A 22,461-nucleotide genomic window follows, 5' to 3' on the forward strand; every position below is an offset into this window, starting at 1 on the left:
TTCAGAAGATAACTTGCCTCTACAACTTCACTACATATTCACTCTGCTTCTAAATGATTATCCCTGAAAGTATTATTTCAATGTAAAATTATATATTTTTATTATTTCTGCTTTGCATGATGATTTACATGGTCTGCGTCCATGGGGATCGTGCTGGGCAGAATGAGCACGGTTGGAAGCAGGACTTTGGACTGAAACTGTCGGGGCTGCACACATGGCCTGAACTGCTCTGGCAGGGCACCACTACCCTGCGGTGTACCTAACCTCTCTCCTCATTGGTCAAAGGCACGTGCTGGTCGTCAGGTTGGGGTCTCTCTGCCAATCATTATGGGTCAATGATCCAGACCATGTGACGTGGCATAGGCTGATTTTGTTAGACCACCGGTGTAACAGGGCTACAGCAAGGCCGTCCAATATGGACATTGGATCCATCACCCCTGCTCTTAAGATCCTGTGCCTGTTTGTAAGAGACCATTTTGTTTAGTTTTTGAGCTAAGAACTTCTAAGAACCCAAATTCTATTAGTGACTGGATTTGCCAGGGCATAGGTGAATTACAAAAACTTGTAGCAAAGACGCACTTGATTTTATTTTGTTTTGTTTTTATATACACCAATGAGGCAATGCATTATGACCACTCATAGATGAGGTGAATAACTGTGAATATCTTGTCACAATGGCACATGTCAAAGTCTGGGATATATTAGACGGTAAGCAAATTGCTGATTATCGTAGTCTGTGTTGGATGCGAGAGAAATGGGCGGGCATAAAGACCTGAGTGACTTTCACAAGGGCCAAATCATTATGGCCACATGACTGGGTCGGAGCATCTCTGAAATGGCAAGTCTTGTGGGGTGCTTCCGGTCAGCAGTGGCGACTATCTACCGACAGGGATCAGAAGAGGGACAAACAACGAACTGGCCACAGGGTGTTGGCCGTGCAAGGCTCCTCGATGAGCGAGGCCAAAGAACCGCCAGAAGGGAATGTTTTAATGATTCTTATGTGAGGAATGTATTCCGACACGCTGCTGCTGCGTATGGGGCTGCGTAGCCACAGGCCGGTCAGAGTGCCCATACTTTAACCCCTGTCCGCCATCGAACGCACCTACTAGGGGCACGCGACCATCGGAACTGGACCTTGGAGAAATGGAAGATGGTTGCCTGGTCTGATGAGTCTCGTTTTCTTTTACATCATGTGGTCAGTCGGGTATGTGTTCACCGTTTACCTGAGGAAGAGATGGCACCAGGATCTGCTGTGGGAAGAAGACAATCCCATGAGAGGCAGGGATTATGATGCTTTAAGAAATGTTCTGCTGGTAAACCCTGGGTCCGGGCATTCGTGTGGACGTCAAATTGACATGCCACATACATAAATATTGTTGTGGACCGGGTTCCACCCCATCATGGCAACGGTATTCCCGATGGCAGTAGCCTCTTTCAGCAGGATAATTCCCCCTGGTATAGACCTATCACCCAAAAATGTTGTTTGATCTCTCTAATTAATGATTGCTTAAAATTCTATTTATAAACATTGAATTATCTGCAGAGATGCATGACTTAGATGCTGGTTTTCTTTTCATATTTCAGGCGCAACCATTTGAGTTGCATGTCCCATACATAGTGCACAGTACTTTCTTGGCCATTGGAGTGATGCCAGCCAGGCCTGGTCTCCATGGTGGTCAGGGCACTGTGTCGGTGTGTGGTGTGCTTCAGCTGCAGCGATGTGGAAGGTCTGAGGGTTAAAGCCAGTTTACTGGGTCAGAGCTTTCTGAACCCAATCCAGGCTGTCTGCACCTGCACCTACTCTGTCTGCAGGTCTTAAAACTTCATCCCCTGTACAACCTGCTGCAGCTCATATTCTGGGTAAAGATTTGGTTTCAGTCAGGAGGTTCATCTGGCATCCTCAACAGAGCATTACATGCTCAACTTTGAATGAAATTCACCCGTATAAAAGCCAGCTGGTCATGATCTAGAACTGTTTTATGAAAGTCCTGCTATCCTCAAAGTCTCCGGAGATTTACCTGGATGAACAAAATGACACAGAACAATCCCATTAAATTGTTGTGCTTGTAGTTGTCTGCACCTGTGGTTCTATAAGATCTTTGGGCATTAAACTTGGCATTAAAAGTTGTTATGGTGCTCATGTTCATGATCTTCAGAGCTTAGAGTAGTGTAATGTTCCGACAGCAGTTTATAAGCCTGGAGTTCCTCCAAGTGATTTAAGTGAAGCTCATGAGTCTGCCATCCTTCATCCTGATTGACCGCTTAACCCCTTCACACCTGAATTATGTTCCAGGGATGGGAAAAATACAATATGCATTTTCCCCATCCCAAATCCATCCAGAAATGAGATTCAATCAAAAAAACATGGTCAGTTGTAAAATGTAACGTCAGAATGACTTGTATTGCTTTTTTTATGGATTAATATGGTGAAAAATGTCACAAAGTATTAAAAAATAATAATAAAGAGTGAACAAGTGGTGTACATTGAATGTGCACAGGGTCTGAAAGGGTTAATGGAGCTGTTTTGAGTAAGTGAATTGCTTAGATTTTCAGAAAGTATTATATTTTAATGTTTCTTACACACCTTTGTTCGTTCGCTGAAATGTATTAAAACGACCACTTAAGAAATGCTATATTTGAATAATGATTTACTGAAATGAAAGTTCCACAGTGATTACAGAATGACTTCCCTGTATGAAGCAGTGTATGCTAGGTCATGCACACCAACATTGTTATTCATTCATTCATTATCCTAACCCGCTTATCCTGAACAGGGTCGCAGGGGGGCTGGAGCCTATCCCAGCATACATTGGGCGAAAGGCAGGAACACACCCCGGACAGGTCACCAGTCCATCGCAGGGCACACACACCATTCACTCACACAGTCATACCTATGGGCAATTTAGACTCTCCAATCAGCCTAACCTGCATGTCTTTGAACTGTGGGAGGAAACCGGAGTACCCGGAGGGAACCCAAGCAAACACGGGGAGAACATGCAAACTCCGCACAGAGAGGCCCCGGCCGATGGGGATTTTAACCCAGGACCTCCTTGCTGTGAGGCGGCAGTGCTACCCACTGTACTATCCGTGCTGCCGCCCAACATTGATATGCCTCATTATTTTATCTGACAGAAATGCATCAAGGATTGATTAATGTAATTGCCTTAAAATCTAGGCAGAGTTTAGTTATTTGAGTGGTTTGAGTTTGAACCAATGCATTTGGTGCTTTATGGGGGTGCAGAGGGAATAATGATAGCTCAATTAGCTGATTTTTCTTTTGAATATTAAAGGAGGTAGATTTGAGGAGCCATGCTCTTTTCCTTCACTGCTGTGTTCCATTGGATAAAATACCCTGCAATGTTCTGGCTGGGGAATGGGGGTTTCAAAGGACTATTTCCTGAGACAAATTACTTTTCCATTAGTTGCAAGAAAGCAGGGAAACTGCAGCTATGCGTACAGCATTCCTTTGACTGACATTACGACTAACCTTCCAATGCACATCTGCTGAAAAGATTTTCAGACTGGTACGTGTGGAATATCCCCTTAAGATGTGCTCTTCCAGGCTATAGTTAGAGGCGGGGTCAGGTATCCCAGCCCTCTGCAGACTGAGAGAGGCTCCCTTATGTCTTTCAGGCTACAGTAGCATGACAAGATGCATGCAGATGGTCAGCGTCACCACAGTACCCTGCCCACTGAGAAGCAGCCAATGCTTGTAATACCTTGGTGAATTTCTACTTTCTACTGAACCTACTGAATGCACTACCTTACTGGTTGAACCCTCAACGCTCCCCAACTCATTTTGTGCCCTTGCTGACACTGCAGGGGAAGCTCATTTACACACCATGGATTGAAAAGAGCCTGTTTGGCAGTTGCTAACAAAACTTTGGCGCCTGTCCAAACTTAAGTCTGAAAAACAGCTCTGTCCTTACCATCTCTGCTCTCATTCAACCGAGCAGGTTCTGTGAATCCAAGCACTCCCACAAGGATGTGACACAGGGGATTCCTTCATATGGACACTTCTTACAGCACAATAGAGGACGGACTAGCCTGACAGAAACTGCAGCACTAAACAAAGCACCTCCACTGTGTGACCGGAGGACAACTTCTGGGTAGTCGTCTGTATTCTTACACTATTCGCTTGTTCTATAGAATCTGTCCCTTTCACCAAAATCCCATTACATCATGAAGGCAGTTGCTAAGATTTCACCCTTTTTATGCCCCCGCCATTTCCCTTTCCACTCTCTGTCTCTGTGCTGTTCTGAGGCACTGATCCAGTTTTGGGGCTTAGAGGACCGAGATGGGATTATGTTACATTGAAAGTGCTGGACTCGTCTCTATGCATATAGCTTCATGTAGTGACCCAGTTCTTTAAACCAAAATTGTATGACCGGAATATTGGATCATTTTGTTGGATTTTTTAATTTTAAAAAAAATTGTCAGCCTCCTGCGAAATGTATGAATTCCAGCAAGTGTGAACACACCACTTTGTAATTAAAAATAAGCGCACTGTAAAATTCCGAGTTAAAGAACCGCCGGCTATATTCTGATTTGAAACATTACATTTTCTTTCAATTCGTGTTCCATCTGAATCCCAAACCAAGGCAAAGTTTGTGGAGAAAGGTGACATTTCTTCTGACATGACACTTCATGGCGTGCAGAGTAAAGGTTCTTACGTCTGGACATCAATTATAAATGGGGTTAAGTAATGTATTAATTTCAGTAATTGGCAACGTACCCTTTGGGAAAGTCATTAGCCATAATACTACAATTTAATAGGTCTAATGTAAGTCATATTTCAGATACGAAAATAAAGTGCGCTAGTTAAAGTGAAATATTCCCAATACAAACAACCCTCACAATCGGCATGTCGCATGTTTCATACGCAACGTTTGCTTCCCATTTGGAATGAGTTTATTTTTTGTCAGAATGAGCAGTGTATATTTCAATATTCTTTAACATTCACACACTAATTTTTCGCTGTTAATGCAAAGAAATAGCATCTGTCAGCGTGTGACGTGCCATAAGTGAGACGATGCAGTAATATGATGTCCTGCCTGTTCTGTCAGTCCGTGCTACCGCCCCGCCCCCTGTCAGGGTGGTGAGAGTGCGTGACGACTGTGGTGCTGCAAAGTGCAAACGCCGTGCAGAGCTGCGTTGAGCAAACGGCAGTGTAGGTACCGCTTGAATTACGCGCTTGCTCGCAGACATGCAAGGATGTACCTGCCTGGAAAGTAAACGAATATAAAAAGCAAGCAAGATTACATGGAATTCAAGAAGGACACGGACCTTCGGATTCAGTAGGCTACCTGATAATATAACCTGGTATCTTTTCGTAGTTAACATCAACATTATGTAGTTTTGATATAACAAATACATTTAGCCTAATTAAGCTTATTCCGCGGTAAAAACCAGATATGTAGTAAGGAACGTAGCTCAACGATATTTCTGTTTGTGTCCATCCGTTTCTGTTCTTTTTTGCACTGTAACTGTCAGTGATCCAACATGGGAGGGAATTTAGGGTGCCATCGTTCAATTCCTAAAGATCCGATGGATTTCTGTCACAGCAAGCGCAAGTTCAGCGCAGCGTGCAACTTCAGTCACATCATGGTCAACCAGGAGCGACTGAACATTAACACTGCCACCGAGGAAGAGCTCATGACGCTGCCGGGAGTAAATCGTACTGTTGCGCAAAACATCGTGGAGTATCGAGAGTGCATCGGGGGGTTCAAGAAAGTGGAGGACCTGGCCCTGGTGAGCGGGGTGGGAGCCGCCAAATTAGAAGCAATTAAACTCGAGATATGTGTCAGCAATCGGACAGGTTCGTCCCAACATTCTCCCTCCTCGTCGTTGCGCAAAGACCACAACCACGAACATCTGGCGTGCACCGGGATGAACATCAACACTGCCACGCCGGCGCAACTCGTCAGTATCCGCGGCATCACAGAGAGAATTGCTCAAAACATTGTCAACTACCGGAAAGCGTATGGACCATTTAAAAGCATAGAGGATCTAGTGAAAGTGAATCAAATAAACTGTACTCTGCTGGACAAAATTAGATTCCAGATATTTGTGGAGCGCTCTAGAACGCCTTCTACAAATACCAACGGTGGGTTTGCCTGCACTAGCAAGTCTCACGCCAGTCCAACTTCTCTCAGCCTTCAGAGTGAGGATCTCGATCTTCCGCCAGGTGGTCCGACACAGATCATCTCAGCACGGCCCAATGTGGAAGTATTCTCTGGAATGCGTGACAACAAAGCGGTTGTCCGAGTGGCAACCTGGAACTTGCAGTGCTGTTCGGTTGAGAAGGCAAACAACCCCGGCGTGAAGGAAGTTGTATGTATGACACTACTTGAAAATGGGTAAGTTTTCCCCACTAGTCACTACAGGTACATAACGAACATTTTGTAGCTATACTGATCAGATGCTCTGCTGGTTGCTATGGGAAACGTTTGGCAAAAAGGAAGCAATGAGCAATATCAGAAACAAGAAAATTAGTCACTTGTAAGACTATAAGCGTATTCTAACCCTGTTTTAGATCAAGTAAATAGGCATAGCAACAAAGACTCTGAAATAAGGGACTGTGAGTTACCCTTGGATATTGGTATTTTATGCAGACCTAAGGCAAAATGAGCAATTGTTTGCGTTTTGGTCAGATGTTGGGCTGTCACAAGTTCTTGGTTGCTCTTGCCCTGTTGCGTTTGTTCACTTCCCTCAAGGGGAGAGTAACTCCAAGTCAGCAAAATCTTCTGAGTCATGGTTACTAAAGGTCAGTGTGCTTGGGGAATCGACTATTGGCTATTTGCGAACAGACAGTCACGTTTACTCTTCCTGTCTTCACCCTTCTCTCCCTCCTCTATCCTCATCCTCTCCCAGAGTGCTGACATGTAGGAGGAAGAGCAGGGCAAAGAGTCAGAGTTTACTCCAGTTCTTTTGAAAATTGACCTGCTGGTTGTTTGTGCCTTTTTGCCTTCCACGCTTAATTGGCATGGAAAGTCCGTTTCTGCATCTTTGCTTTAAAATGTCGGAGGTAGTGTATTTCACTATCGCGGACAGTGCACATTTTCTGTCAATGAATCTTTTACTGCCGTCTGTAGTGTTATAAACCTGCAGACCATAGCTCCTTGAGCATAACCCGTTTGGGGCTGTTGGGTGGCGTGTCCTGTTTGAGCATTCAGCGTAATGATGTGCCTGAGTTTCAGGTATCAAATCCTGATTGGACCAGTGTGAACCGTGGCTGATGGCCCTACAGGGCAGTATATGTGCTGTAGCACGGCTGAGGGAGAGAGGGTTTCAGTTGCTGGGATTGTCCTTTTTCTCACCTTGCTGGAGTGACAGGTCAGTCAGGTGCCTGCAGTCTGCCTGGGCCTGCTGCAGTGGGTGCAGCGTGCCTCTGAAGCCCAGCTGTGTGCTGCGGATTAAAGAGACCACTGCTGCAGCACGTGACCTCTGCTTGTCTGCACTCTTCTGATTGACAGAGCATACCACTGTGAAGAGAGGTGCCTACAAATATGAGTGGGCAAGCTGAGTTTGGAGAAAATATAATATGGTTGACGAAACACTGTTAGAAAATAATTAACTTCACTGTTTCTTCAGTTGAAGTAATGTGATATCACACATAAATTTATTTTAAAACCTTTTGTAACATTATTTCTCTATTTTTTTGCTATTAATCTGCTGAATTATATAGACAAAGTATTTATTTTTTGCATTTAAATATTTCCTGTTTTTAGTGCCATGGAACATGTGATATAATGAAAGAAAACACAATCAGCGCAGTTTGCCGTGATGGGATTAGTTAGTGGGTCAAAGGCTTACTTTAATCTCAGCCCCAGTCAAATGCAGTACCATAGGTATTCATTCATACTGGGGCTGTACCAAGTCACAGGATTTTATGCAATTGTGCTGCTTTAACACTCAGTGAGCACTTTATTAGGTATTTATTAGACTTCTTTTTTAGACTTATTCAGTCTTCTGCTGCAGTAGCCTATCCACTTAGAGGTTTGATTTGTTGTGTGTTCAGAGATGCTCTTCTGCTTACCACTGTTATTTGCATTGCTGTGAACTTCCTGTCAGCTTCGGCCAGTCTGGCCCTTCTCCTCTGACCCCTCTCATTAACAGCAGTTTCTGAGAAACTCAAACAACCCTGTCTGGCACCAACAATCATTCCACGGTCAAAGTCACTTTTTACATTACGTGGCATTTAGCAGACGCTCTTATCCAGAGCGACGTACAACAAAGTGCAAATCAATCACAAGAACAAGTGCAAAAGTAGACCTGAGAGGACAGTACAGTTCCGAGTCCTAGTCACATTTTGTCAACATTCTGATATTTGGTCTGAACAACAGCTGAACCTCTTGACAAAAATAGTGACTGTTTCAGTGGAAGAGACTGGCCTCCCAAACTTGGGGAGATGTGGGAAAGTGAGTGAAAGGGTTGATTCAGATTCAGATACAATATTTTGATCCCTGTAAGGAGACACACAGGACCTCATTGTGCGGTATGTGCGGTCATGGGCTTTGCTGTGGAATTGCACCCTTCGAGAAACTACAGCATGGTTTAAGCGTTCTTGGCTGAGGTAAAGAGTGGCCAAGGAGGCCAATGCTAGGAAAGGTGCTTGATCTGAATGGTCATGGTTAACACATTTAAGACTCTGTCCTGTGTGATAAGATTCTGAACTGTGTGATAATTTGCCCTGAATGAGGCACCAGGCCCCGCACCCCCAGCCCCCACCCTGTGGCAGGGCTCCAGGCCCGCCGCTCCGAGCTGACTCAATCGTTTGAAGCCTTTCAGCTACCCAAGTGTAAAATCTATAGAGGCAGCAGTTTGCAGTGCATCGTGAATTACAGACCTCTGCTACAGACCCTTCCCTTCTTTTTCACCTGCCATGGGCTACAAAGCGCAGTGTACAACATAAAGCTTCGAGCATCCCCTCTTAAAACCTGTCTCTCACCAGCCTGGGCCTCACCAGTATAGTTCACTGAAAGCAGGCTGTCAGGCAGACACAAGCCCTTTTTAAACCAACCCTCACCTGCTGGAATCCCTGTTTCAACCAGCAGTACACGCAATTAAACCCATAGGTCGAAGTAGCACATCTTAGATTGAACTTTTTAGTCACCTTTTCACAAATTTTTCATTTGTAAAGTTGTCAAAAAAAATGTCACATTGCTCATGAAAAAAACACGTTGCTTTAATTTCATATCAGAAAGCTATGCACTGCATTGAATCCTAATCGCGTGTCAGTGCCATGAGCATTCAGTGTCTTCTGATAGTGTCCCAATCCTGCTGTACGCTTAATTAAGTGGGCTTAATTAAGTGTAATGTAATGTACACTTAATTAAGCCCTCCACTATACACCTGGGATGCTATTATCTTGAACACACTTCTCTATGCTGATCTTTTTATATTCCAGTCTTTATTTATTTCTTTATTGATTTCTTTCTGATGGAGTTTTATAATTATTTCAACAAATGTCAACATTTTCTGAAGCAAACTAGATGCAAAGGCAACTGAAAAAAGTTGCTCATCAACTTTATGGACAATCTTTACTATAAATTACAGATTTTGTTTTCCGTCATGGTATCTTTAAAATCTTAAATATTTATTTCTAGCCTTAAACTGTCTTTGTTATCACTACAACATCCTGTTTGCATCCTGTTGTCACCATGGTAAGAGTGGGTTACAGTTGCCTAAGATCTTTCGTGTAATTTGTCCACATGCAGGCTGTAGAACTCCACTCAACTTGTGGACTCACAAGCGATGTAGTGATGTAATATTTCACCCTCTGGCTGAAATATTTTCCCACTACCAGCTTGGATTCCCCTGACCCCTATGTTCAGAAGAACACCAAGTAGCTCCAGTGGAAACCTTCTCGCTGGCTCACAAGCAAGACATTTTTATTGTGGAAGTACGGCATATCCGCAGGCCCTGGGTAAAGATAAACAAGCGTGTGCAGACATCTCGGAGTCAGCGATCTCCTGATAAGCACAGCCATGGCTGCTGCTGCAGGGTCACAGTTTAGCACTCTGCCAATTAGTTCTATCACAGTCATAACTTAATATGAAGACCAATGTCTAATAGGGTCTTTGAATTTTGAGATTGTTGAGGAAAAGTGAGCATATTTGCGGAGTGCGGGTTGTAGATCCTAATTAATAAATTATTATGGATTTCACTATGTCCGAAAAAACATAACCAGGCTTAGCTGTCAAAGGTAGGCCAGTGCCTTACCACTTTTAAAACATTTTTACAACATAATATTTCTGTTACTGTGCATCTACAACGCTCTGCATATGCAGTTCTTTCCCATACGGGGTCCATCTGACAGTTCCTTTCTGTAAAAACAGCAGTCATCTATAGCTGCAGTCTCATCAGGACATCATCGATCTGCTTCCCTAGGCATAAATGATAAATGTTGTGGCTTGAAAACCATATTGATCTGCATTCAAGTCAGCACTCAGAAGGTGACATCCAACTCCTCCTCTACACACAGCCAACTGTACCCTTCCCATTACATAACAATCAGGAACTCTGCATCTTCTGTAATTACTGCATGTGTAACCCTGCAGGTCCTACAATTACACAGGACAAGGTCAGTCCTCAGGTGTCAATGTGTAGGGAAAGCCTATAGGATCCTTAACTATCCACAGAAAACACCCAGCTTTAATTACCACAGTGGAAATACAACAAGCGAGGGCATATGATGTGTCCTGTAAACTGAGACCATGTGCCATGTGACACTTGTTTAGATCATTGTCACTCTGCCTACAAATTTCAATACAAAATTCCTACACCAATCTAATACGATAGATTGACCAGCTGAGTTGAGTGTGGAATAAATAATAAGGAATTGGTTTGAATGCATGTGGAATGTTGCAGACGGATACATTCAGTGCTGTTTTGGCAGAGTGAAGCTGTCTCTATCACAGGTCTGGCACAGGTTCGAGTTATGTAATGGAGACTGTAGGGAACCGTAAATGCGTGGTTCCAGGAATATACAGTAAATGAAGCTCAGTAAAGAGATAAAGTAAAGATACTGTGACCCTGGTACCGTGAAGCTCATCACTGCTTCAACATTGTGTAACAGTGTTATTCAGGAAGTGATAAAGATATGCTTTTACTTAATTACAGAATTACACTTGTGAATGACATATCATTCAGTGATATGTCATCAGCTTTGACATAACATCCAGTTTCAATACCTATTTTTCAGTGTAAATTATGTTACCAGAGAAGACATATTGTTCATGCTTTATAATTGGTAAAACAGTATTGGTATTGGGTTCATGCTAATTTAGTTTATTTAGATTATCATTTTGGCATTTTTCTTCTCTATTCATTATGTCTACCAATCTGCAAATCACACCTCTGAACAAAAGCATTTTCTCATTGATCTGATGCGATTTTCACCACTGTACGATGCACATTTCATTGTTGTCATTATGTCATTATAACTGAACATATAGACATTGTAGACTGAGTTTAAGATCTTCCAAAATGGGTTTAAAAGACGACTGTACATTTTGTTTTTTTATACGGCCCCCTAGTCATATCTCCTGACATAGAATCAGTCTAACTGCTCACACTGTCACTCTGTATCTCTCTGCCCTTTCTCTACAGCATCAAGCTTTTAGCAGTTCAAGACCTGGCCGACAGAGAGGCTCTGGAGAAGGTATTATATCAGCTGTTAATTTCCCCCTCCTCCTCTCAACTTCTCTCAGTCTTGCGCATTCTCATTCTGCAAAAGGTTGCATACTGTAACGCGAGTGGAATTTTCCCACGGCCACTCAATAAAGGCTTGTCATCTTTGACTGCTATCATTGCCATGAGCGCCCTGATGCTCAGGCTGCTAAAGCCATGCTAAATGTATGTAACCTCTTTTCTATTGGTGACAGAATTATCTTTAAAGTGTTTTTTCTATGTATCAGTGCTGTTCTGTCTTTGCATTTGCATTGCTATCATTTAGTTTTGCCTTTATTTTAGCTTGTTGAAAATAACCCTTGCAGATCTCATAGCTGAACAGCTATATTTAGTGTTACAGTATGACAGGAAGTGGGATACAGTCCTTTGAACACTGGGGCAGAGAGGAATTTGAGGTTAATGAATGGAACTGATGGGTGAACCAGTTTTTCTTTTGTCTTCTGCGTCATCTTCCTGACCTTCACACACCAATTATGCGGGCTCCATTTCTGATTGGCCGGCTCCGGAGGGGGTGGGGTTCTCACTTGTGCTCTTCTCTCTGTCTGTGTACCCCTGTGGGTGAGATTGGCTTTCCTTGTCCTCTGGTGTGCAAGTCAGCTCAAGGAAACCTTGGAATCATTGCGCCCTGTTACTTTGTACTACCAAACAAACTGCACGTATACTGATTCCTGATTCAGCTGTAATAGCTGTAGGCTTTCTTACTCGGGTATTCTAGTAACAAGTGTCACTGGAAACAAATGTCATCACACTCACACACAGTTAGAGAAATAATATGTATTATAAAATTATATTATAACAGACTAAGTAATTTATACCAGGTCCCTCAGATTTAAAATCAGATCTACACCGTACAACAGAATAGGCTTAAAAACGCCAATGAGCCTACATGCTACTGGGTACAGATGAAAATATCTTACACTGTGGCAAAATAACTGCATGAGCTCTCTCGCCTCATCTCCTTCTCACCCCCTCCCTGTCTTTCTCTTCTCTCCTCTTGCCCTCCCTCATGTCTGAATGCCGCAGAGTCAGGGCGATGATCTTAGTCATTCTGATTCCTCGGTGTGTCTGAAAGTGGTGAGACAAACTGCAAGGGGGAAAAAAGCGCTGTGATGTAGTGCGGACGTCTGTGCTCTCCCCGCCTCCCCGCATTCAGTAAATCACAGCTCAAGGGCGAGAGCGGTCGTAGGTGCAGCGTCGCCACGGAGATAAGGGGGAGCAGAGGAGGCCTAGGTACGCCACTCTCTTTCCCAGGGAGAGAATGTAAGACACCACACCGTATAGTGCATGCTGTCCCACGTCTTAGCAGAACATGGCTGTGAGCACAGAGGTGGCAGGGGAGCTGTTTCTCCTTCTTGGAGTTCGCTGTTCTGATGTAAGGATTCAGAACAGACTGCAGAACCACGCTGAGACAGAGTACTGAATATTCAGCCTTTTCAGGTCTGGCTCATTGCACAGTTCACCAGCTAAGCCTGTAGCTGGATACAGCTGGATATTTTGCTGAAGCAATTCAGGTTCAGCAGAAGTATTTTGGGTAGAATGGCCCAGTTCCTTAACCATTCATTATACTATCATATGGAGTAGTCACTAACTAGTTATGCTATGGTGTGAGGTAGTAATGAGAGTGATTTATTATCATTTATATTATGAGTTCTACTTCCGACATGCATTGTGTCTGGGTTTTAGAGAGGAGTAAGGATGCGGTTCTGCTCCATGGAGTATGTCACTGCACTAAGGGCTGGGGCATTAACTGGATGCTCCCAAAGCACTTGAGTCGAAACCTAATCCTAGTGTCAGTTTATGTACATGCCATATAATATACAGCAGTGTTGGCTTCAGTAGAGTGAAACATCAATATATGAATATCTGGTTACTCTATAACCATGGTTATATTGGAGAAAAGACATGGTCCAATGTATACTGGACACAGATAGTTTTACAGTGTTGTGGCTTGAGGGAATTGAATGTCTTGCTCACAAGTACAAACAGTGTCACATTTGATTGATTGTTTGTAGATTATCTTTCTAATCTACACAATTAGGACTAACAGTGCACTGCTAATGAAGAAGCTGGTAAGATTGCTTGACTGTGCTAGCTTGTTCATTTGGACTAACAATAACTATTTTGTTATCCCATTTGGTAAATAGCTCTTTCTCATAGCACTGGGAACTGTACAGTGGCGTAATTTGGTGTTGAGTGTGTGGGGGTTTATCAATATGGTGGCAGATGAAAAGTGATAAAGGCCTTGGTGACTCTCAGGTCTTATGACAGGAAACGGGTCTTATTGCTCTCTTAGTCCTATGATGGATGGGTACAGTATGTAGTATAAGTATGTGTAAGAAGTGCAGTGATGCACCTGAAAACCTGGACGAAATCCAGACCATGTCAGCATCAGCCATGGCTGGAAATCCATAGTGTGCTTATAGTTTACTTTTTGGCTGGCCAGGGAGCAAGGGTTTCCCCACCTCACTTCTCAGCAGTGACACTTCTGGTTTGTCAGTATGGACTCTCTCCTCTGTCCTCCTGTACAGTTGGTGTGTTTGGACAGGAGTGGAGTAGAAGGGTTTGACTATGTTCAGCAGGGCATTATTGCTGCTCCTTCTATGTTTACAGCGGGATTGGCATACAGTCGTAAATAGGCATTCAAATTGAGGAAGAATATAAATATTATGAAAATCAACAGCTGCTTAGTAGGCGATGTAAACGAGCAATGTAAATGCAAAAAAGAACAAATTGCAACCTTTGAATTGGAGATAGTGGCCATTTTTTGATTTTTCAGGCACCACAAAGAGTATGATTGCTTGTGTACTGTAGCACAACGGATTGGAGCAACATCGAGCAAAGATTTGTACCTGTATCTGTTTGAGGTTCTGTTATCTTGACTTTTAAGCAATCAATAGCTTTGACCTAATCACAGAATCAGTCTATACAATTGAAAGGGTGCTCTTTTCTCGATTAATGGTTCTAACAGACCCTCCAGTGAGTTAATTTACATTAAAACCATCATCAACTTTAATGTAACTTCAAGTAAAATGTAATTGTTTTTTACAATGGCATTTGCCTTGTGGCTCCAAAATAGGTTAAACTTCTAGATGTTTTAAATATGAACAACTGTGAATCCATTTCTTAAGCCCATTCATAATAATGAATCAAAAACAGGCCTGGCAGGCAAAATCTTTCCAGACATTTTAATTCAGTGAATGAGTTATTGTTTCGGTAGCTTCAGGTGTACAGTGGTTGACACATTCTCTACTTTCTCTACGAGGTGATTTATATCCTGCACAGTCTGCTTGCAGTAATTTTGACTTTGGTGGAACTTTTACATATGCCTGGAGAACAAGGGTCCATTCGCATACTGGAAATGCATGACCTCATGCTGGTATTGGTCCAGCCCTTGGACAGCACCCTTTATTTTAAATGCTAATTAAAAGAACTTCATCAGGGTGATATATGCCAAGTGTTTCCTTTCCAAAAACTCTTCTGCCTACATTTAGAGCCCTTGCCTTTTCTTAACTCAATTACTGAAATGGTCAGATATAAAAAAAATCTCATTTCCAGTGTGTCATTTCCCATTGACCCAATCCGTCACACAAATTGTTACGCTGTTCAATATGTCTGAATTTGAGTTTTAATATTTCTGTCTTTATATTTGACAGTTGGCCAACTCAACTGTACTCTAAATGTATGCCAGTTGTAGATTGACCTTATGTTTTAAGATTTTGGGTCAGCCTTCTTGATCTCCTAACATATTGCTATATTTTTTGCGAGGAAGATGTTGCTACTCAGGGCAACTTGCAGAGCATGTTACATTTTATCCAGATATGCCGCATTTTCAAATAATTAATTCAGGTGGGGAAACATTAACATAATCACTCATCATTTGAAATCTCTCTCACTCTGCTGATCTCAGACCTGGAGTAGAACATGCTCCAGTGCTCATATCTGTGGTTACACTAGCGGGCCACTGACCTCAGACCAGTCACCAGGAGTAGAACATGCTGCAGTACTCCGAACTCTGGTTACACTCACAAGTCACTGATCTCGAACCAGGAATAGAACGAACTCCAGTACTCTCTGGAGCACCTGTCCTTAGATGTCTTGTGTATCAGTGTGTGTGTGCATTAGGGCGGCATGTTCATTGGAATAACAGCGCTGTTGTTTTGGTGCTGTGAACGAAACACAAAGAGGGGTGTGTTATGTAATTAAGTCCTGTTTTTAGATTATGAGTTCATTTAAGCCGTGCACTCACCCTCACCTCATGCAGTTGTCAGGCCTCCAAAACAAAACCTTAATTTCCTATGCAGAGCCCTGCCAGTGGGGCCTGATGTGGCCTGTGTCTGATATTTAGGGAAACATGGCTACACTGTCTTTTTGCATTTGAAATAAGTTCTTTTATGTGTTTCATTGCACTTTATGCATTGTTATATTGTTACAGTGGTCAGATTTGATGCGGTACACTGTACTTTTTCTCTGACATTCCGGTGCAGAATGCACTGACTGACCCTGAGAGAGTTTTGTGTACTGACACCCCTCCCTTGTCTCTGCAGTTCTGTGTGGAGCTGAACCAGGGAACTTTGCCCAGTGTCCGGAGGTGGAGGGGCCCAAAGGGGGTGTGGAAATGCTTCGTCTCTGAAATTGCAACAGGACAGCTACACAAGGTAGGGATCACCCCCAGGAAAGAAAAGGACTAAGTGCCAGTACAGAAAGTAATCCCACGAGGGGCTTATCGCCAAAACCCACCCACTACCCCACCAACGAAGACAGTCCTATTACATACTGCTCTGGGATACCACAGAAGGGCAAAAGGAGAGGGAAGGGAGGTGTGTGTGTGTGTGTGCGTGTGTGTGAGAGAGAAGGGGTGTGTATGGAGTCTGAAAATAAGGCACAAGCCTCCACTGGATATACCCTGCCACCACCCATAAGAAATGCACTGTGACCTCATACACTCAAAACACTACTTATTCTGTATATCTGCCTCCTTTTTTTGGGAATAAGGCCTGTGATATGTAGTTATTATCAATATTCCAGGACAGTCACTGTGATATTATGAGCTAAACTTTGCAAGCCCTCTGCCCTGATTAAGATTGTATTTTTTTCCTCTCAATCAATTCCCTTTTGTTTGCTTTTCAACCACCAATGGTATCTGGGGCTAGGGTGAGATTGGATGCTTTGTGTGCGGGTTGTATTCACTGAGACTGTGTCAGTAGTGTGTGTGTGAGTGTGTGTGTATGTGGGGTGTGTGTGTGTGTGTGTGTGTTTGTTAAACCTTATTAAGCTCAGACTTAATAAGTATTTTGACTCCCTTTTCTTTCTGTTGTGACTTCTCTTTCTACATCTCTGACGGGACCGATTGTGCAAAGTCACTCTTCCTCATCTTGTCTGATCTATCTGGGTGTTCCCCTCCTTGTCAGCCGATGGTGACTTCACTGCTTACCCACGTCCTTCCTTTGCCACAGGCTTTTGAAATCATAGTTGAAGTTGCAGTTGAAATTGTACTTCCCTCTAGGATCTTTGAGTGCACTTATCTCTGGTTATGGGTATGCACTTTGTTGTACGTTGCTCTGGATAAGAGTGTGCCAAATGCCATTAATGTAATGTAATATAATGGCTTGCATTTTGGAGGATATTCATGCAAGTGGCCACCGTCCAAAATTGAAGGAAGTAGCTTTCATTGTACAGATTTATACAGTTATGATTGTGTAGTCCAAAATATGTAACTAAAATGATCATTTGTGTGGTTGACAGATGTGCTGGGTGATTCTTTCTTCAGTTTAAGCAGCTCATCACCCTTTTCAGGCAAAACACTTCTGAATGTTTTAAACTGTTGTGTCCTGTGACATTTTCTCTCTCCCTGTCCCTTCCAGGCAGAGTTTTCCGGGTTCCTTTGGGATAGCACCTCTGGGATCGAGCTGAAGGACGCATTCCTCCTGGAGAGTCCTGTTGTCAATGGCAATGGGAGGCACCCAAATCCCAAGCCATACCTTGGACATTTCAATGTAGGTGTGGCACGATGTAACAACAGTGTACTCTAATGCCTAATGTTATTTATCTGCTCACTGCATGTGCTAATAGCTTCATCCTTTTTTCACAGTATCCATTTATACAGCAGGACAGTTATGGAAGCTCTGAAGGCTAAGTGCCATGGTATAATAGCAGAGTCTCACTCAGGATTTGAACATGCAAATGCTAACAACACTGCATCCCTGTCATTTTTATGAAGTTCAGGCACAGGACTCCTGGATACTTCATCTGGCACTGTATAGGCCTTGTAAAAGTTCAAAATGCAACCAATAAAAGTCAGCCTGCGCTGGAGCTGTTACTAATGAAGATAATATGGTAGAGGCCATAATTTATTATTATTTTCTTCACTGAAGACTACACATACAACTGCAAGGCTACTCACAGCCTATCCCGATGGGCCTGAATTTACAGAAGCAGGTGTCCAATCTCTCTTTAAACCACTGACGTCATCAGAACTGAGGGAAAAGCATTTGACACAAATCTACGGACAATTTGATTGGCTGGAATGGAATCCTAACCTGGTACTCATCCAGTATTTGTGAGTAATGTAACTTAATGTGACTTCCATTCAACAGATGGGGTCGTCAGAGGTGACCGTTGTTAATGTCCGGTTGAAAGCTCCGTCATCGAAGGGGGAAGTGAACGGGAGGAATCACTTTGATGAGCACAAGTGCTTCGCTGACAGTGCTCTGGAGAAACTGAGAGGTCAGGCTCCAGATCACTTTTATTGTGTCTCTTCAAGTGACAGCACAATTAATGAGAAAAGAATACAGGAAATTAGGAAACGATATTGTAGTAATGTTTATAAAAATGTGGTCCTCTTTAATCTTTAATGAGACTAAAAGCTCCTTGGAAGCATTAGCACATTTTTTGCTCTCTGAACATGAAAGCTGTTGTTGTGGAACAGGAGAAAGGGACCTTTTGGTGCTGGGAGACTTTGGGCTGCCCCCAGACAGTGGAGAGATGGATCTTCTAAAGAAGGAGAAGCTGAGTGCTCTAGTCCCGGCGACTGTTTTCACCAACATTAGCACCAAGACCCCCCAGGGCTCCCTCTGTCTGGACAACATCTGGGTCAGCCGATCGCTCAAGAAGGTCTACACAGGTGCGTTTGTGTTTGTGTCTATACCTGTGTGTTTTAACTGCAGTGTATTGTTGTATTTTCTGTATTTTATTGTATCAATCGTAGTGACATTACATGTAATTTTATCCAAAGCGACTTACAGTTGATATAGACTAAGCAGGAGACAATCCTCCCTTGGAGCAATGCAGGGTTAAGGGCCTTGCTCAAGGGCCCAACAGCTGTATGGATTGTGGCTACACTGGGGATCGAACCACTGACCTCCCTGTCATGTACCTTAACCACTAGGCTACAGGCCGCCCATCCGTCTGGTCATGTGATGGGTGGGGTTGATCTGACTCCAGGAGATGACATGATCAAATCTAGCATGAACCTGTGAATATGCTTTTATGAACTTCTGCAACATAGTCTGTCTGACTATATCTTCCACGAGAGCTTGCCATTGTAACCATTTCTCAAGGCTGTGTGATTGTTAAAAATCTTGAAAAAGATACTTGTGTGGAAGCCCTTATAATCTGTTCACTTGTCCTTGCAGGTCACTGCTTGGTGGTGCGAGAGGGTCTGACCAATCCCTGGATCCCTGACAACTGGTCATGGGGCGGAGTGGCATCAGACCACTGTCCTGTCATGGCTGAGTTTTTCATCGACAGGACCCAGAAGGAGCCGATCCAAAACGGGAACAGTGTCGCAGTGGTGGAACGAGGGGAACCCATGTCCAAACACGAGCGGTGACACACCTATTCTTCCTGGGATATGCAGACCACCTGACAGGTCATGCAGGACGTGCACATGTCATGTGATGGAATTGTGCAACTTGACCTACCAATGTGAACAGCACCAAGAGTGCCTTTTATCTTCCCTGTACATCACAAACGACAACATAGTATTATTAAATTGTTTTCATGAAAAAGATGTTCATGATTTTTTGATGTAGGGGACATTAAAATGAAGGTGACCATGTGACATTAAAAGATTCACTTCTTCCATGGTAAACATTTTCCTGGAGAAGGACTTTTTCAATAAAGTTGGACACCTGACACATGGTTGCCATGTATCAGAGGAATGATATTTCTGACTTGGTGGGGTGTTGGGTAATTCTTTAATAAGAACGCATAGCAGTTGATTACACAGTTACCTCACCTAAACTGGTTTCTTGAGTTTGATTTTGATTCAGATTTTTTAGTGAACAAAACATCCAGCAGACCGTGTTTCTCTCTGGGATAGGGGTCATCTGCTCCAGTGTTTATTCAATAGCAGAAAGAAGTATTGAATTAAAAAGTACTTCATGTAGTTTATGCAGCACCAATATCATAGCTCTTGTGGAAATATACACTCAGTGAGCACTTTATTAGGTATTTATTAGACTTATTTTTTTAGACTTAAGTCTGAAAAAAGCCTATCCACTTTGACCAGTCTGGCCCTTCTCCTCTGACCTCTCTCATTAACAAGGCGTTTTTGCCGGCAGAACTGCTGCTCAGTCGATGTTTTTTTTTCCGCACCATTCTCTGCAAACTCTAGAGATTGTTGTGCGTGAAAATCCTCATCTAAGGTTGGATTTGTGATGTGATTAACAATTATTTATTAATTTTAAAAAAAAACCAGGGGGCTTATGCTAGTACCTCACCTAAAAAAGTAAATATACATTATTTTAATAATAAAGCATTACATTTGTTGAAAAAGGAAAGAGCGAAAAACAGTTAAACACAAAACAAAGAGGAACCAATACAAAGGAGAAATAAAAATGACTAAATGATTGCAAGTTAAAAATAACATGTTGAATCATCTATAATCTGACAGTTGTCTCAAGCTACAGACTGAGTTTACTCCAGTCCATTATCATTGATGGTGTCATTATTGGTGTCGTCCCAAAAATAATGAACTGTATATACAATGAGCTCCTGAATTATTGGCACCCTTGATAAATATGCACAAAATGTGCTGTAAACTAAAAAAGATGCAGTTATTGACATATGTTTTATTTTCCAACATGCATAGTGTGCTTTATTAACGATTCAATGGAATCAAGCAACAAATAAAAAATTATGTCCCCCAAAACAATTATTAATACTTTGTGCAAACTCCGTGGCAATGATTAACATTAACTGAAGCTCCTGACCTGTATCTGCATAATTATATGCATTAAACTGCTACCACACAATTGGCTGATTAGATAATCGCATAAATAAGTAGGTGTACAGGTGTTCCTGATAAAGTGCTCAGTGAGTGTAAATGTAGAACATAGTTCACCTCTATGTAATCAACCATACACAACCAAAGACAAACCAGACCCCTGGCTTAAACAGAACAATCATGGATAAACGTATACACACATCATGGAAATGTTACAATTTATGTTTAAATGTTACGATTGAAACAAATTGCTGGCATGCAATACCTCTTTTTATGTATGCAACACATAACAAAGCAGGACATGTTGTATTGGGTTCATTAATGTGTAGAAACAATAATGTCATACAGTATATGATAGTTGCTTATGATTAGTTTAGTTTGTTGAACAGTTTATCTAGGGCAGTGTTTCCCAACTCCAGTCCTCGGGACCCACTTGCCAGAAGGTTTTTGTTGTAACCAGTAGCTCACACACCTGATTTAACTAATCAAGGGCATTTTTGTGGTTTGATTGGTTCAATCATTAAATCAGGTGTGTGAGTTACTGGTTACAACAAAAACCTTCTGGCTTGTGGGTCCCGAGGACTGGAGTTGGGAAACATTGATCTAGGGCAATTTCTTCACCTGCAGTTCAGTCATCTCTCAACAAGTGGTCGATAAGAGTTCTTGTCAGTGAATTATCACATTGTCCATCTACATGAGTCACCAATGACTAAGCACAGACAAACTGACAGTAATACTCCAATATTGCACAAAGGGCCATAGCAGTGTGCAGGAATGCTATAACCTGCCAAAAACTGGTAGGTATGGCAGAAAATGGGTGGGGGAGCAGGATGTTGCATGTGAGTTAAAACTCATTCTGTTTTTGATTACTGAAAAAAAAGTGATTTGTGACGGAGGTCTGATTTATACTGAATATACCATATGTGAATTATAACGGCAATGCAGAGGTTACAAAAGCGGTTGCCTCACATACTTCATGTATACTAATGTACCCACCCATCTGGATGGAGGGGTACAGCCAATAAACCATATTATATGGGCACAGATGGGTCAATAAACAGCGGTAAGAAAAAATAGCCCTATATTGTTTTGGAGCAGTGTATATGCATTACAGTATTAAAAGTACAAATCATTATCTCAGCAAGCTTTGAATGTCATCCAGGCAAAGAGTTTAAAATGCTGGAGAAAGTAGTGTTCAATCAAAGCAATGGGGCCTGATTGTGGACAGTAATGGATCTTCTGTTGCACTGAAGGTGTAGCAGATTTCACATTTTCACCTTGATTTGAAAGTTTGGAGGGACAAGAGGCTGCTGAAGAGATAGGAGAAGACTGCAGGACATGATCAATCATTTATGTACCTTAAAAAAACTACTTGTTTTTCACATACAGTTTGGTGAGTTCTATTATGCCTAAAACTAACCTGCCAAACAAAGTTTGTGAAGATTTAGTGTTACACTTGCATTTACTTTAGGACATATATTGATTAAATATAAGCAGTAATTTTGTTGTCTGGAGGTAAATAAGCCTGTAGAAAGTAGCTA

At 42.4% G+C, this 22,461-nt stretch overlaps 1 protein-coding gene across 2 annotated transcripts; it reads left to right on the forward strand.

Annotated features, from left to right (window-relative positions):
• The first annotated feature begins 5,143 nt into the window (after positions 1 to 5,143).
• LOC133137224 (endonuclease/exonuclease/phosphatase family domain-containing protein 1-like) lies at positions 5,144 to 19,935 on the forward strand. Of its 2 annotated transcripts, XM_061255368.1 has the most exons (8): positions 5,144 to 6,106; positions 6,188 to 6,359; positions 11,614 to 11,665; positions 16,239 to 16,349; positions 17,556 to 17,687; positions 18,288 to 18,417; positions 18,620 to 18,814; positions 19,326 to 19,935. In XM_061255368.1, the coding sequence occupies exons 1-8, from the start codon at positions 5,503 to 5,505 to the stop codon at positions 19,520 to 19,522; spliced, it is 1,593 nt and encodes a 530-aa protein (XP_061111352.1). In that variant the 5' UTR covers positions 5,144 to 5,502; the 3' UTR covers positions 19,523 to 19,935. The 2 variants fall into 2 exon arrangements, with proteins under 2 accessions (XP_061111352.1, XP_061111343.1); XM_061255359.1 differs by having other exon boundaries at positions 5,144 to 6,359.
• The last annotated feature ends 2,526 nt before the right edge of the window (positions 19,936 to 22,461 follow it).

Source organism: Conger conger, chromosome 1 (genome assembly GCF_963514075.1).
Source record: "Conger conger chromosome 1, fConCon1.1, whole genome shotgun sequence".
In the NCBI taxonomy this organism is placed as follows: Eukaryota; Metazoa; Chordata; class Actinopteri; order Anguilliformes; family Congridae; genus Conger; species Conger conger.

Bases quoted from the DNA above. Each gene is read 5' to 3' on its own strand.
- LOC133137224 (XM_061255359.1), top strand. From the start codon at position 5,503: ATGGGAGGGAATTTAGGGTGCCATCGTTCAATTCCTAAAGATCCGATG. The intron at 11,666-16,238 runs GTATTATATCAG...TTGTCTCTGCAG, and splicing joins ACAGAGAGGCTCTGGAGAAG to TTCTGTGTGGAGCTGAACCA. The intron at 16,350-17,555 runs GTAGGGATCACC...TGTCCCTTCCAG, and splicing joins CAACAGGACAGCTACACAAG to GCAGAGTTTTCCGGGTTCCT.